General features: G+C 32.0%; 2 protein-coding genes across 2 annotated transcripts in view; one reads left to right on the top strand and one right to left on the bottom strand.

Annotated features, from left to right (window-relative positions):
• Positions 1-2,042: 2,042 nt before the first annotated feature.
• Positions 2,043-3,845, bottom strand: LOC149908760 (uncharacterized). The gene has a single exon (XM_090101499.1). The coding sequence runs from the start codon at positions 3,843-3,845 to the stop codon at positions 2,043-2,045; it is 1,803 nt and encodes a 600-aa protein (XP_089957625.1).
• Positions 3,846-15,581: 11,736 nt separating this feature from the next.
• LOC149908759 (ATP-binding cassette sub-family G member 1-like) overlaps positions 15,582-18,283 on the top strand; it is a 46,424-nt gene continuing 43,722 nt past the window's right edge. The window contains exon 1 of the mRNA XM_090120337.1: positions 15,582-15,736. The gene's annotated coding sequence lies outside the window, so the exon portion shown is untranslated. The remainder of the gene's footprint in view (positions 15,737-18,283) is intronic.

Genomic DNA, 18,283 nt, shown 5'->3' with positions numbered 1-18,283 from the left:
TGCGTGATATAATGCGTGTATATAATATTATAGAGATACTATGAACATAAATTAAAAGAAAACAACATTTTAATTTTTATTGTGAACTTATAAATCCGGTAGTTGCATTCAAACACAAATAAGATATATTCCGATTTATTATTAAAAAAAATGGATTTCAGTTTTAAGATTAGAAATATGACTTCAGTCACATTATAAATTGGTTATTATAACGAAATCTTACTCCTTCTTACTAATATTATACTTAATCCTGAAAATTTGTGAGGAGGGATGGATGTATATAAATGTATGTACGTTCTTCTTTCGCGGGAAAACCACTATCTTCTTAATATATATAAATCTCGTGTCACAATGTTTGTCCTCAATGGACTCCTAAACCACTTAACCGATTATAATAAAATTCGCACAACATGTGCAGTTCGATCCAACTTGAGAGATAGGATAGTTTAAACATTCGACGTACCACGGGCGAAGCCGGGGCGGACCACTAGTACTTTTATAATATTTTGCTTATGTACCAGAATAACACAAAGGCTATAGATATACTTTCCCGCGGGTGAAACCACGCGGTATAGCTAGTATTTACATATTCGTAGAATTAAGCTATTAACATAATATTATGTACATGGATGAGTACCTTTGATTTGTTAATGTCAATAAGTAACATATAATTATGTGTTCAGATTTACACTAGTGACATCATCTTGTGTTTCTCAGTACCACTTAGCACATTTGTTCAAATAGTTCTATATTAGGTGTTATAATGGTCTCTACTAGTATTATAAAGCTGATTTGTTTGTTTGGTTGTTTGAACGTGCTAATCTCGGGAACAAATAAATCGTATTATTAAATCTTTAGTAGGGCAAGTTATAACCAAAAGGTACGTACCTAAAGGGCAGAATCGAGACCAACATCGGGACCCTATTCGTTATTACCATAGGTTATTACCAAAGAAATCTAAATAACAAGACACATAGAAGTGCTGTAATGTCATAATTCGTATGAAAACCGCTGTCGCCAAAATCAACACATTTAAACCGATAGCTAAACAATACACACAAGTAAACTATGCCTTTTATTGGACAACTTGATTTTAGTGAAAACTAACTTAAATATTAAATTAAGCTTTTTAATATGTATCCTAACGCACGAATTTACGGTTTATTTTAGAATAACATCCCTAAGTATATGAGACGTTTTGTTTCTTTTTGCTCCAATAAGGTTGAAACTGTGTCATTCATTGTTATTTCGATTACTATGGTGACACTCGTAATACTTGTAAATATTCTATAATTTTAAGGAAAAACGGCATTATTTCTAAAAAAAAAATATATACCGATGAAATATTATTCCTTTATTAGTATAATTACAACTTGTGGAAGAATTTCCGCAATGGGAAATGCTGAAACACACCATGTTTACACACATACGTCTCCAGAGCAACTGAACTGTGACGAACACACTGGTGATGTGAAAGTCACCTGAGTGGCGACAAGGTCACGCGCGCTTACGACTTCTAGTGTCTTGTTATTTAGATTTCTATGGTTATTACGCTATCTGTCTGTCTACTTCTTATCTGTTTGTCTGTCATCCGGCTGTATCTCATTACCCGTGATATAATAGCTTAAACTTTCAGAAATGATGACTTTCTATTGTCGCTATAACAACAAATAATACAAAGTTAAGCAATGGTTGGAACTGTTATAAATTGGATGCCCATTTCTTAAGATGCTTTTTAGCTTACGGAAAGCCTAAGTGTTGTGAGTCCGACTTGCACTTGACCGGCGAAATGAAATAACATATAATCTCATAAATGTATAAAATCCTTTGTGATAACGTCATATTATGAACATTGTTTATGAAATTATCAGGTTTCTCAGAAATCTTAAGTAAGAAGTAGAGGTGGTGACCTAAAGTACAAGTACTGTATGTACTTACATGTTAACTGGTAGACATTAGTTTAAGTACACAGGAAAATTTTAAAACTTTGTTCATAATAGCCACATCAGTTTTCGGCATATTTTCAATGACATGAATAATTTTCAAACTTTGTTGTTTGCAAATTTTGATAGTATCGTATTGTGTTTATATTTACGTTGTAAATAGTTTATAATTAGTTCTATACTGAATACTACAGATGATAACACGACACCTGTGAAAAACATGGACATCGGTATGAATATTTTGGGTTTACTTCTCTTCCAAACTCTAAAGTGGTACCTGTTCAACCTCTCGGTCTGAAGTCTACTCATATAATGGCTCATCAAACCAACTTCTCCCACTCGAAGGTAGTATTGTTGCAATTTGTAAGACATAGGGAAGCCCTTGAACAAATAAGTGGCATACAGGATCTTTGTGATCGGTGGTGAAATCGTATACAATGTAGGTTTCCCATGAGCATCTAGTAAGTCATTTTCATAATAGTTGTACATTGATAACAGGCTAACTGTGTACCTATCACTCTCTCTACGGACTATTCGTATGCTCTCCAGATCACCTTCGCATCGCTTTTCATCTTCGTTTGGAAACGTAACGTTAAGTATGTTGTACACTATATGCCTGACCGCTTTACTGACGCAGGGTTTTAAATTGTAACTTACGATGTCCTCCTCGGTCGATATCTGATGTTCCAAAATCGGATTGGTCATGAAACTCACCAAATTAGATAAATAATAACAATGAATGAGATACGCGAAGACAATCCAAAATATTAAGATGAATCTCGATTTAGTGCCTCCTCTTATTCGACTGCTCTGAAGCAGCAAATACCCAAACAGTTTTAATAGAATGATAGATTTACTTTCGTGTTTGTTTATCAAGAAGTATAGGAATGAAAAAAGCACGAAAACAAGGAGTAATAGAAGCCACACAATGCCACGGAACTCCTGTAGAATGTTGCCCAGTTCCCCGGCTCGGGCCCGGGCAACCTGTAGAACAATGTAATCTATGGAAGCATAATTATCCGTTATGTAGGTGAACACTCGCGATCTCGGCCCCGTCAGGATCATAACTCCAACCACTATATCAGTCTTGTTTGTCTGCAATCTCCTCAGGGGGCCGACGGCGGTCGAACCATTGACGATTATCGAAAACTCATCTGCATTATATTTGTACGTATCTTTTGTCGTGAAATTTTCTTTCTTCGCTATCATATTAAGAATGTATTGGTTGATGCCAGGTAACGAATAGTCGCTGGACGAAGGGTCGATGGCGTGAGGTGGGAAGTGGGTATAAGTAATTCTGAATTTGCATCGATTTAACCCCGTTACCAGTTTATTATAAAAGAGATCATTGTACTCAGACACTCCGTTGCATTGCCCGAATTCGATTATTCTGTCGTATTGTCTCCCACATCTATAGTTTTCGTAAGGGTTGTAGGTGAACAGATCGACGGTTGCAGTATCGTTAAGAAGTAAAACATTGACCACGTGTACTTCTAGAAGCATGTCGAAAATTTCCCTCATACCCTCATAACTGAGATATTTGATCACAATAATAATTTTAGTATAAGGGTCCCATGATGACACTTTTGTTAAATTTAAAAAATATCTGGTGAACGTTTTTGAATTATTAGAAAAAATTATATAACCAGAGTAGGGATGAAATCCAATCTTTCTAGTGGTTCTTGAAATGATAACAACATGCTCTATCGTATGAATAGTTTGTATTAGGCGTTTGTTATCATTTTTAAAATCAAGAACAGCGACATCAGACCCTCGTTTATAATATTTCTTTAAAATATAAGCAATGCAAGTGATGGATGAATTGTCTTCATTTTGCAAGAAAAACTGCTCTGAAAGAACAATATTGCTTAGCAGAAACAATACACGAGCTATTAACACCATGGTGAAAAAGTTGTGTTTCATAATTGTCACACGTTTGAAGACATTATTATTCTATTTAACGATGGAAGTTAATTGCTGTGTTGTTAGACTGTGAGACGGAACGAAATATTATTTTATCTTCCATACTGAGAATACTGTTTTATTACATGGCACTTTAGAATAATATTTCTAAGAATTAAGCCTCTCTCTGCGTTAAGAGAATATCATGTCATAAATTTAAGTGCAAAATTTTCCGATTCATTTTTGGGTTACGGTTTAATTATTAGAAGCTACAAAGACGGCATTTATTCAATTCAAAACCTTAAAAAAGTCATTAGGGTATTTTTGAAGCAAAGTCGTTCTAGTTAGCAACATCAACCTTTTTCTAAATTCATGAACATTAAGGTTAAAGAACAAGCTAGGTAAGTATTTAAAACATCGTATAAGTGATTCATTATAAAATAAAATGATAGTTATATAAAAAAAATTATTATAAAAATATTCCGCACTGCTTACCTATAACGAGCAAAATTCTTACCATTCGTCACTTAGCAAAGTAACAAGAAAAAAAACCTCCAAATAATCCGGTTTGTATTTTTTATAAAGTGTAATAAATGACACTATTTAATTTATAACAAAAAAATGATCTGTTGTTTATTTTTCTGTTGCTCTTGTACTAAGTTGTGGATAAAAAGCTTATCTTCTAGATCTCCCAGATCTCGCAGGTTATAACATTTGTAACCTCTGTTCACATCAATCATGTTTTATTATCCATCATAGTTTAGTTATTAACCTAGAACTCATTAACATTAATGAAAATTGTGTTCTTAATGCATCGTGAAAGCTGAGTAATCGTTTCCAGTATTTAATATACACTAGCGGTCCGCCCCGGCTTCGCCCGTGGTACATGTTTACGTTTTCTCTACATAAGAACCATCCTCGTACTTCAAGGAATATAATAAAAAAAGAATTATCGAAATCGGTTCAGCCGTTCTCGAGTTATGCGCTTACTAACACATTTTGCGATTCATTTTTATATATAAGAAAGAAGATAAGAAGAAGATTAGAAATTAACTTTGTTATACAGATTTATTTGTTACATTGATAAATGTAACGAAAATTTTTCATAAATTATGATTTACTAGCGGTCCGCCCCGGCTTCGCCCGTGGTACGTTTGTATGTTTAAGTTTTTTTTTTCATAAGAACCATGCTCGTACTTCAAGGAATAGATTCCGCAGCGCACGTGATAACAGAATTTTTATTAAGCAATTTTTTACACCTTGGGTTACATTATTGCATTCTTGGTAAGGATCTCTAATTTTTTTGAAAATGTAATATAGCCCATGGGCTACATGTTGCTCAGTGAAGATGCAACTTCTAATGGTGAAAGAATTTTTAAAATCGGTCCAGTAGTTTATGCGTGAAAACCATACATACTGTATACATACATACATAATTACAAAACTTTCCTCTTTATAATATTAGTATAGATATAGAATATGTAGACGAGTATAGTCGTATTTTAAACAGAAACATAGGCATTTATCTCGCTTGCAAATGTGTTACCTACCTACTCACATAAAATAAAACATAAGTACTTACATCGAAACAAGATCGTGCCTATATTTATCATTAGGTAAGAAAAATATAAAATACATTACATATGTACTTTAATTTATAGCATTACTAGCGGTCCGCCCCGGCTTCGCCCGTGGTACATTTTTACGTTTTCTCTACATAAGAACCATCCTCGTACTTCAAGGAATATAATAAAAAAAGAATTATCGAAATCGGTTCAGCCGTTCTCGAGTTATGCTCTTACCAACACATTTTGCGATTCATTTTTATACAGGGTGTCCCAAAAAGTAGTGATGAACGGAAGCTGGGAGGTAGAGGACCTAGAGGCCTATCCGAATCACCCCCATGTGTGTTATGCGATTTTTCGTATTTTCGGAGTTATGACTCTTTTTTCAATTTTTCACCTTTCGCCGAGTACGATGATATTTTCACTCATGGTGACATCAATTATTGCGGAAGATGCTTGATTTTTTTTTGTGTGCTACGCTGAAAGATAGGCCTATTCAGTATGGTAATATTTACTATCGTTAGATCTTTGAATGGAATAAAAAAAAGGATGAAATGCCAAGAAAGGTAAAATTTCCCGGTATGTTCACCACTTCAAGGGCCCGTAAAAAAATAAAATCACATAAAAAATGTTTTCCGTTTGGCTTTTAAAAACTTGCTCTATCTATCAGGTAGCTACCCTGAAAATTTCATTTTATTATTCAGAAGGCTTCAATCGAAAAATTGAAATCTAAATGTGGTAAGTGCAAAAATTTTATTAACATGATGATCATTAAAACCAATAAATAGGTGTTTAATTACCAGAATTTTTTAAAATGACCCCGCTGTTGCTCAGTGCAAGTGCGACATCACCGTAAAAAGTTGTCTTTTAAATGTCTGAATGCCCTTTTATCATTTTTAATGGTTTCTTCTGCTACTATGAATTTCCGGGTTATTTCGTCCAAATTGTAGCAGTCTCTCGTCTTTGTAGTATCCCCACGGAAAAAAATCAATATGGTTTATGTCCGGAGACCGTTCAGGCCAGGCTAAAGGGTAAAGATACCCTGAAAGATGGATTGGTCGTTGCAGCCTGCGCATGCGCCGGTGACGCTTGCCTTAAAACCTGGCCTCCACGGTCCCTCGACCTAAACCCAATTGATTTGTTTCAATGGGGATACTAAATAGACCTCGGCTACTTGAGAGAATGCCACAATTTGGACGAAATAGCCCGGAAATTCATAGTAGCAGAAGAAACCATTTAAAATTATAAAAGGGCATAAAGACATTTAATAGACAACTTTTTACGGTGATGTCGCACTTGCACTGAGCAACAGCGGGGTTATTTCAAAAAAAATTCTGGTAACTAAACACCTATTTATTGGTTTTAATGATCATCATGTTAATAAAATTTTTGCACTTACCACATTTAGCTTTCAATTTTTCGATTGAAGCCTTCTGAATAATAAAATGAAATTTTCAGGGTAGCTACCTGATAGATAGAGCAAGTTTTTAAAAGCCAAACGGAAAACTTTTCTTATGTGATTTTATTTTTTTATGGGCCCTTGAAGTTGTGAACATACTGGGTAATTTTATCTTTCTTGGCATTTAATTCTTTTTTTTATTCCATTCGAAGATGTAACGATAGTAAGTGTTACCATACTGAATTGGCCTATCTTTCAGCTTAGCACACAAAAAAAATCAAGCATCTAGCGCAATAGTTGACGTCACCATGAGTGAAAATATCATCGTACTCGGCGATAGGTGAAAAATTGAAAAAAGAGTCATAACTCCGAAACTACAAAAAATCGCATAACACATATGGGGGTGATTCGGATAGCCCTCTAGGTCCTCTACCTCCTGGCTTCAGTTCATCCATACTTCTTGGGACACCCTGTATATAAGAGATAAGATTCTAAACTGACTTTAGAATGTTATGTAGAGCAAAAAAAAGGAAAAAATAATGAATATGACGCGTCTACCAACATTTGTTTTTTATTGTTTTATAGGCGTCATTTGGCGGACTTCCTTATTTATAAATAAAATATGAGTTGCTTCTGTTTATACTGTAATTTTATTACGGTGCGAAATGTTAGGCCTATTGAAAAAAACTCATGTTATAAATCTTTTTCTTTATAAAAAGTTACGTTGGCTGCTACATAAAATAGTTTTATTTAATTAATATGATTTTTTGATTCTGTTAACTGAACTAGCTGCATAAACTTCGATACAAGATAGTACTTATAACAATTAGCTAAGTAGGCACACATAATTAAAATAAATACGATAATACATCCATTATCTAATATTTATTTATTTTCAGTAAGTCTTTTCCAAAACAAAGATATTATTATTTGTGAGAAAGATACATATTGTGTGTACATTAATGATAATAAACGTAAGTGTTTGTTTCTTTTTTAAGCGGAACCTCCTGAACTGATGAATTTAATATGTAGGTGTTAATGCTGTGGTCATATTATTATGTCAATTTTAGTAGTAATCATCTAAAATATACGGGTGATTTTTATTGAAAATTTCATTCCAATTGATTGATATGATGCGGTATGAACTAATCTATACTAATATTATAAGGCTGAAGAGTTTGTTTGTTTGTTTTAACGCGCTAATCTCGGGAACTACTGGTCCGACCAGTAGGTCCGATTTGAAAAAATCTTTCGGTGTTAGATAGCCTATTTATCGAGGAAGGCTATAGGCTATATATCATCACGCTAAGACCAACAGGAGCGGAGCCACGCGGGTGAAACCGCGCGGCACAGCTAGTAAAAGTTATATAAGGAAAGCTTCAATGAACATTTTGTACAACGAATCGAGACGAACATTTAAAAAAATTACAGATTTTTCAGTTTGTTTGTTTCAGCGAATTTCGGAAGGACAACGTCTGTCGGGTAAGCTGGTTCATAGATATTATAGCAACATAAATTATAAGATTTTGATAAATTTTAATATAATGTCGAAGCATTTTGACCTTACGTAACAAACAAAACTTAAAAGACAGTTCAATTTTGTATCCTAGGTGGATAAACGTAAAAACTTGACTTGTGACAAGACTATAGACTATATACATATATATGACTAGCGGTCCGCCCCGGCTTCGCCCATGTTTACGTTTTTTTTTCATAAGAACCATCCTCGTACTTCAAGGAATAGATTCCGCAGCGCACGCGATGACAGAATTTTTATTAAGGATTTTTTTCAACTTGGGTTACATTATTGCATTTTTGGTAAGGATCTCTAATTTTTTTGAAAATGCAATATAGCCTATGTTGCTCAGTGAAGATGCAGCTTTCTAAGTGAAAGAAATTTTGAAATCGGTCCAGTAGTTTATGCGTGAAACCCATACATACATACATAATTACAAACCTTTCCTCTTTATAATATTAGTATAGATGTGATTATAGATAAAGATTTAGTACTTTTTATACCATGAAACCGGTATTTGTGCATGACTTGCTAAAATTCATATTGCCTAAAACCACAATAGTTATCATATGATATAGTTGGTTCTTAAATAACAAGAGATTTGGCATTTACTGGGCGAAACTGCATGTGAATTAGACCAGCAATGTATTGTGTATTTTGTAATTTTGAACTTTGCGTGTTGACTGAATGTAACTTTTAGATTAATAGTAAAATAAGTTTGTTGTAATATCTTTTGTAAATAATTATAGACATACGAAACATAACTATTAAAAATTAGCCTTTGCGTGTGTAGTACACCTGTAATACCTAGGTATGTCAATGATTTCATTTTTTTAGGGTTCCGTTCCTCAAAAGGAAAAAATGGTACCTACCCTTTTAGGGTCACTTTATTGTCCGTCAGTCTGTCAAGACTAGGGCATGAATATCGGAATCTCGGAATCTCGCAATATCGGAATCTCGGAATGAAAATTTCGATATTACAATTCCGATACTGAGTGATCCAATATCGTTATATCGGAATTAAGATTTTTTTATTCAGTGCTAAATTATTAAATTGTGACGTCGTTGTGGACTAGTTAAAACGTCTCAAATATAAAAATAACCAAACCAGCACTATCGCTGTCCCGCAAACTGAGAGTGAGTGTCGTACGGCTGTTTTATGTTCCGATGAAGATAATCGTCCCCTATCAAGTCTCGTTACAACACGTGAGTTAACCCTGTAACAAGAATGGGAAAAGGAGATGGAAAAGTGCAAAGAGAAGAAAAAGGCAATGCCTCTGAACGACGAATTTGATCTTTTAGGATTTGTAATGATTGAAAAAGCTATATATACCAACGACAACAGAGGTGAAAGAGGTGTTTATTTGACACAGGCGTACACGTACCTTTCATCAGTCTTGCCTACGAGTGTCGAAAGTAGGCGTGTTTTTTCATCTGCTGGATATTTTTGTAGTAAAATCCGAAGTTCGTTATCCGACAAAATGCTTGATGCTTTAGTATTTTTGAGAACTTATTATAACCAAGAGAAACGTGCGTTAAAAAATAATCTTATATCTACTCATTGTTTGTAATTGTTGATTTTGAATGCAAATTTAAAATTATAAGTTTTGTTACGTTACCTAATGTTAATTCTAAGTTTAATAAATAGCAAATAGCTTTCCTGCCGGACTCCACGTCCATATAATTGTTGATTTTGCATGTTATATTTTGTGTTTGTAAAATTTTATTAAGTTCATCCGTTAGTGACTAGTGTCAGTTAAATTTGTATCTAAGATTATGATTATAATACGTTTTTAATTAATAAAATCCACCTTTTTAACATATATGTCCAATTCCGATATCAATATCGGAATTCCGATATTGAGCTCCAATATCGGAAATCAATATCGGAATTCAAAACTATTCCGATATTACATGCCTTAGTCAAGACCCTTTTTCTCAGGAACGCGTAAGTCATATAAAACTTATAAGTTATAAGCCAACGAAATAAAAAGATACAGGTGTTTATGCAGCAAGTTTTCGCAAATTTCGACATTCGCATGGAAATCAAAACCTTTATTTAGGTTACTTCCTGTGAACACAGAATCTTGAAATTTGGTACGAAGCAACGTCTTATAGCACAGATAAAGGAAAAATTGTAAAAAAATAAATTTTCAGTTACAGCATATAAAAAACAGGTTTATACGGACCCCGGTGCGCGAGTCCAACTCGCGCTTGGCCGGTTTTTTAGCTATATGTCACCTGTGTGTTGCTTCGTGCACCAATATTATTACATGAATAAATAGATTTAGATCAATATATATCAAGTTTCAATCAGAAATTCAATAGGCATGATCATTTGTAAGCTATCATGCATGACAGTAAATCAAGTCATGCAGCATGACCGTCTATAGACCGGGTTAAAACGATTCTTGTTTTTATAGCCATAGGGTAATTGTCTGCGCCAACTTTCTATCAGATTCATCATGATTATTGCGTAATTCGTAGTCGATTTGACTTTTGGCTATACCCAATGTATGTAATATGGAACCTTACTTTTTATAACATCCATACTAATATTATAAATGCGAAAGTAACTCTGTCTGTCTGTCTTTTACTCAATCACGCCTTAACTACTGAACCAATTTGCATGAAATTTGGTATAGAGATATTTTGATACCCGAGAAAGGACATAGGATAGGTTTTATCCCGGAAATCCTACGGGAACGGGTTTTTCTTTGAAAACGCGGGCGAAGCCGCGGGTGGAAAGCTAGTGTATAATAAGTCACGATAAGTGTAAAGTAACTGGCAGCTCAATCAATACAAAGCTGAAGAGTTTGTTTGATTTAATGCGCTAATCTCAGGAACTACTGGTCCGATTTGAAAAATTATTTCGCTGTTAGATAGCCCATTTATCGAGGAAGGCTATAGGCTATATATTATCACGCTAAGACCAGTAGGAGCGGAGCAATGCGGGTGAAACCGCGCGGCACAACTAGTAAAAGTTATATAAGGAAAGCTTCAATGAACATTTTGTACAACGAATCGAGACGAGCATGTAAAACATTTACAGATTTTCCAATTTGTTTGTATATTTCCACTGTTCTTATTAGGGAAGGAAATCTTCGTAAGAATTGGCAAGTTTAGTGTATTATTTAGGTAGTGAAGCAAAGTCACGGACGAATTCTACCTATACCCGTGGCCCCGTCGTTGATGCGGCTTGACGGAACACAGTGGGGTTTTGGGTCGGTAGGAATCCGAAATAACCCACGGCCCTTTCCCCGGAGGCCGTGGGTATCTATGCAAGATTTCCCCACTTAAAAAAAAGGTAGGGAAGCAAAACTTCGTAGTATGTCTAATGTTTAGTTCTTACCTTTTGACTGAATTTCGGTCACGGTAACTAATCTCAATAGATTAGCCTATGCAGGGAACATTATGATACGCCTGTCGTACAGAAATTGCATGCTGTAAAACAATTGTAGGTAATGACGAACTCAGCGGAAAAACGTCATAGAAAAAAGTTTGAAGCTATTAATTTGCTGTAAATTGTTATCTTATTAAGTTAATAAAATTACTAGAATACTATTAATCTGGGGCCGTATTATGACCTCTTATTTCCAGACAGTTTACGCCGTGATTTGAGCTGACTGGCAATTCATATGAACGCAATAACCAGCCATAAAATGTCTCTTCTCTAGTCATTTTTTATGTATAATGTGTTTATTTTCTCCAAATTATATAACATTTTTATAGTTTAGCGCACTTGATACTAATAATTTTAGAAGATAAAAACTCGTCTAGACATAAATATTAAATGACTTCCTCTATTGATATTTGACCTGACAGTACAACAGTTATTTACTCTGTTTGATTTAGAAATTAAACGGTTGACGTCTGTATTGTGGTAATATTTGCTACTTAAATATTGAATATCAGGTGAGAAAAATCAATATAACGTTCTTAGTCTAGCATTATATTATTTGTGATTAACTGAATAGTTTAAAAATATACAATGAAACGCTGGCTAGCAATATAGGTGTAGGCTTTTCTTTGTGGTTTTTGGCATGTTCAAATTATGTTAGTTAAATGTATTTTTTTACTTCATTAGAATAATAAGGGTTTTATATACATATATAATTATTTCATCTGTTGTATTATTCGTAATGTTTTGAAGGTTTTCTTTTACTTGATAAGAATAATAAAGCTTGTCTATACTATAATATTATAAAGAGGAAAGGTTTGTAATTATGTATGTATGGTTTTCACGCATATAAACTACTGGACCGATTTCAAAAATTCTTTCACCATTAGAAAGCTGCATCTTCACTGAGCAACATAGGCGTTTTCAAAAAAATTAGAGATCCTTACCAAAAATGAGTCTGACCCGATAGCCATGTAGATTATTTTATTATTATTTTTAAGTGAATATTCATGTCAACGATTATTTTAATCGATCAATTTCAGCATATAAAGAATTAAAAACCATTCAAAATAAAAATAAAAATAGGTTTATAAATAATATAATGAATAAATCGCGTTAAAAATCCGTTTAAAAGTCTTTAATTTCTAAATGTATTATAGGTAATACTCGCGTAAAATCAATCACTAGAAAATACTAGGTTTATTTTTCAATCTCTTTTGAGTCTTTGGAAACCAGATAGTAACAAAATAACTTTATTTTAAGATCAATTTGTTTTATATTTCTACGTACACAGATAATTAATTGATGTCTTGTTTTAAATAGATTCATAATAATATATTTCAAATCTTGCTTGGAATGTAATTTTGTGATAATATATTACAAATTTATTTTAATACTAATGTAGTTCTGTTATCAGTACATTATTATTGTGAGAATCTTTGACATTTGAATAGAACAGGAATCTTATTTTTACAAAGATCAAACCGGACCCGTGGTTCCTGGGATTAGCGTGTTCATACTAACAAACTCTTCAGCTTTATTGTACCTATATAAGGTAGGTATATGGTTTAATTGTCTGTTTCCCTTTTGCATAAGTTAATATAAAATATCATAAATAATAAATGCATTGAACTGATGCATTGATGTTCTACATTCTTTAAATATCATTATCATTATAAATATTTAAATGATTAAATTAAAAAGTATAATAAACGCGTGTGCAGGTATATAAAATGCATAATAATAACGTTTATTTTCGAATTTTAATAATTCATTACAAAAAAAGACCGGTGATATATAAAGATGAATTAAAAAGTTCAAATGTTATTCATACATTTTCCTTTCATAAATTTAATGGTCGACTTCAAAAGAAGCAAGAAAACTAATTAAAATTGCAGATATCCTTAGGTTTAAGTAGACGGTAGATAATTATTAGGTACTTACGCTTTATTGTTAGAATAATCTGTTTTGTTTTGATTTTATTTTTGAGAGTGACATGATCAAGTATGATCAAACGACAAACTCTCTTATTAAATAAAGATTTAAAAAAATAAATAAATGGTCTTGGTATATTGGTATTATAATATTATCTGTGCCCATAGTACTAGTATAGTGTATTACACTATCTGTGGTTAATATTAGGAAGGATGTGAGGTTATACAGGATGTTAAATACAGAATTTAAGCCAGTAATATTGTAAATTGTTCGAATATTTTTTTTTTATTATTAAATCGCACCAAATTAACAAGAAATCCCATCTTTCGTCTTTGTAATACTGTTATTGTAAGATACATTTAAATTCTCTTACCTTATTTATTTATTTATTCTTCATTGTATACACATCAAGGAAATACAAAAATGAAAAAAAAAACACAATAAAAGATATACAATGGGCGGCCTTATGGCTATAAGCCATTTCTTCCAGGCAACCGTCGGGTAAAGGATAAAAATATAATAACTTCGGTAGTATGAGCCAATAGTTATCATGAGTAATAAATATTTAACCAATAATATATATAGTAACACATATACATAAATATTATACAGAATATAATAATCACATACAAATATACATACATACATACAGATACAAACAGCAATACGATAATTACATAAATACTACAATTAGAGGGAAAGGTACCTTATCGAAATACGGGAAATCCATTTGGATTTTCGCGTGCTTTCAGCTAAAGATGTCTTAAAATTCTGTAGTTTAAAAACTTAAATAGTCGTTGAACCAGTAAAGTAACAGATAGCTAAAACATGCACTTATTAGAGTTAAGGCCATATTCTCAGTTTATATATTCTACATTAATACAAATTATATAATCAAATAATGTATTATTTATATAACCGACCGATTAAAGATCTATAATAAAGCATTGAATAATCAATTTTACATTTTAGAATTGGTAAAATAAATTATAGCAAGGATATTTATATTAGTACCAATACTTTTGGTATATGTTTGGTACATATAATATCAAATACATATATGTATAGGGATATCCAATCCCTATGCATATATTTGTAAAATAATTGACATGCATTCCTTTTTATTTTTTAAAAAACGTAATTACTTTTTTGTAAGCACAAGCAGAATAATTAGGAAAATGCGAAAATTCTCTTAAAAATCGTTAAAATAACCAATATCTTTTAGAAGTATGTAATTTAAATTTTTTGAAATTAAAAATAAATTAGCCTTATAGAATAATTGTTACTATTGGAGATTACGTATGTACCTATAAAAATTAACATAATATGTATCATAACTTTGAATTTTCAGCCATATTTATTATCTATATATTATCAACGAACGTCCTCAAACCAGTTTGCAATTTATTATAAATTTATTGAATATTTGTTTTAATTAAATATACACACAATTTAATCAAAACAAATAAAACGTAACTCGTACAGTTAACTGTACACTTCCTTTCTCCAAGAAATACTAAGAAACATCAGTATAATGTGCATTCTGCCCTTGCACATCATGTATTCCCATAGGCACAGATAATATATTATACCTAGTTATTATATTATCTGTGACTAGCTGTGCCGCGCGGTTTCACCCGCATTGCTCAGCTCCTGTTGGTCTTTAGCGTGATGATATATAACCTATAGCCTTCCTCGATAAATGGGCTATCTAACACCGAAATAATTTTTCAAATCGGACCAGTTCCTGAGATTAGCGCGTTCAAACAAACAAACAAACTCTTCAGCTTTATATTGATATTACTATACTCTAATAATGTGGTAAAGCTCATGCGTAATTCGTGGATAAGCTTCACAAATGCATGTAACAACACATGTACAAACTTCCTATACTGAATACTCCATAGTTAGTAGTTAGTACCCTACTAACTGGCAGTAAGTCGTCACGCATTTCACGGAGCGAAAGTCGCGCGTGCCGGTTCCGACTTATTATATTATATTTATATTATTATCATAAACATTTAACTAAAAAGGAACTAAATTGTATTGGTGTGTGTGTAGTGGTGTTTTTGAATCGTGAGTATACTTTTATTCCCGGTTGGTTAGACCTTTGTGGCATAATTCATGGATGAATCAATTGAGTGCTCTCAATTGCTACTGTTTCTTCTGGATTTATTAAATAGTAAAGGCGAAATTTTTAAAATATTTATAATTTAAATTATGGACTTTAAATATTCAATCGTTTTAGAAATATTTAAAAATAATTGATTATCATTTTTGTAATTTATGACGGTAAGTTAAATTTCAGACAATGGGCGTTCAGAAAAATGACATATTTTTGAAAAATACCCGCATAGTTCCCGGAAATCCCACGGGAACGGGAACTATGCGGGTTTTCCTTTGAAAACGCGGGCGAAGCCGCAGGCGGAAATCTAGTGTTCTATAAAGTTTGCTGGATAGATAAATAAAAAATAGATTAAAAAATATATTTGTTATCACCTATTAAATATTATGTTTTAAGGATTTTTTAAAACTCAAATGCAAATTATAGTTTATCGTACCTACGCTACGCCTGCAAAATTTATCGATGGATAGATAGGTACCTACTATGAATTATTTGAAGGAGGTATAAAAAATTATAAATCACCTCCTACATGAAAAAAAAAAACAGCAGAATCATCTTATTAATTCATGAATTATTTTATACGCAGTTAACCATGAAATTGAATTAATATACCATAATGAATATGGTTTGTTTTTCACGGATTTTCTAAATGATTATTTAAGTAATTAAAATAAAACTAAAATTCGTTGATAAACATTTAAATTACACTATATTAGGTCAAGGAATTGTTTATACTGTTGTCATTTTAATATAGAAAAACCGTAAATTTAAACCTTTTTTAAGATAATTATTAAAAACACAAGTTATTGAGATCTGTGTCGGCGATTAAAAAAAAATTGTGCAAAAAATACGTGCATAAATTGAATTTATGATTTAATAACTGGCAACTTAATATGCTTATAAAAAGTGGTTTTTGATAAACATTTTATGTTAGAATGATAAACAAACTATTCATTTTTAAAAATAACATCGACGTAACAAGTGCTTCAGAAAACCACTTACCTATAATTTGCTTTACATTTTAAACTGCGACGATTCATATAATTAGGAACATCAAAACTCCAAAAAAAATATTGGCAAAGATTGTTAGCACCTAAATACTACTTAGCTGATACTTCCGCGGCGATTATACAAATAATATTCTAAACTAAGTTCTTTCCGCGACTTTCTTCGCTTACACTTGTAATTTATTATATTTTGTCATATATTTATTTTACTTCTTCCGTTTTTCTAGTGTTTGTTCCAATTAATTTTTATTTTAATATGTAAAGCGGTAGGTATAGGCCATACAACATTATAATTTAATTAAAATGACCTTTATAATATTAGCGTGGTTTTACGATTTATTTCCAAGATAAGAGGAGCGTAAAAGATAAAATAAAAAATCTAGTCCAGGCAAAAACAGGAATTCACGCATATGTAATTAAATGCCTAGAAATTATTTACAAAAATATTGGATAATTTAAAATGAAGTTAATAAAGACACCATATATGTATAGGCACCTTCTTGAAACTAGTAATCTATTCTTTCTCAACGTGTTTTATTGTAGTGTATCAACAAACTTTTGATTCTACAGTAATTCATCTCGTTGCTTACTCATGATATAATGCAAACATTGAATAGAAATAAATGATATATTAAAACATTTTTTTTTCTAAAGACAAATAAAGTGACTCATAGAAACTCTGTTTCTAGAAGAACACTTCAATGAAAAAACGTAACGAATTAACACAATTTCTACTATTTTACTTCATGAGTTATTAAATGTTTTGTTTTTAAACAAATTGTTTTCGTCTTCAAGTTATCTTTTATGATATAATCTAATCATAATCAATAGAATTGTTTTGTCCTGAAAACGGATGACATAAATTCACATTTCACATTATCTATTAAATTATTCCTATAAGTTTGTTACCTCTGCATACAATAAATTATAAGAATTTTAAACACATATCTCCTAAATAGGTCACCCTCGTTTTAAAATAACTTTCTCAGATGCAGTTCCATTAAATAGGGTTCATTGACATGACGAATTTGCATAAGCTATTAGAACAATGATTATGACATCGTACGGATTTACAGACACAACGCAGTCCATTACTCTTTATATAAGAATTCGCACAAGCGCATGTTTGATTATTGCATACGAATAAAGCAATGTATATCCTTGTTTTTAAACGCATGGTAAACTTCGTAGATTTGGCTGCGGAAAGAAAGGCGTAGTGTGTTATGAGTTAAATACTTTCTCTTTTTTATTGCATGTGCCAGAATATTAATAGTTTAAAGGATGGAAATAAACCGAAATTCTAATTTATTTCGTACATTAAGTATCATGATTTTTCATTTTATTAAATTGCTCGGATTAAACTTCTTAGAGATGATTAAGTTTTATCCATCTACTATACAGGGTGTAATCGTTAAGTGTGCACAGGCGATTTTTCCGTAAGTATTACAGATAACAAAAAACTTTAAACCGATATCGAAAGTACTTAACCTA

Source organism: Colias eurytheme, chromosome 4, assembly GCF_061535395.1.
Source record: "Colias eurytheme isolate Ceu_HAF_F1 chromosome 4, ilColEury1 Martin Lab GWU primary, whole genome shotgun sequence".
NCBI classification, from domain to species: Eukaryota; Metazoa; Arthropoda; class Insecta; order Lepidoptera; family Pieridae; genus Colias; species Colias eurytheme.
This window is presented reverse-complemented; position numbering and strand designations above follow the sequence as displayed.

Coding starts and splice junctions, on each gene's coding strand:
- LOC149908760 (XM_090101499.1), bottom strand. CDS start 3,845: ATGGTGTTAATAGCTCGTGTATTGTTTCTGCTAAGCAATATTGTTCTT.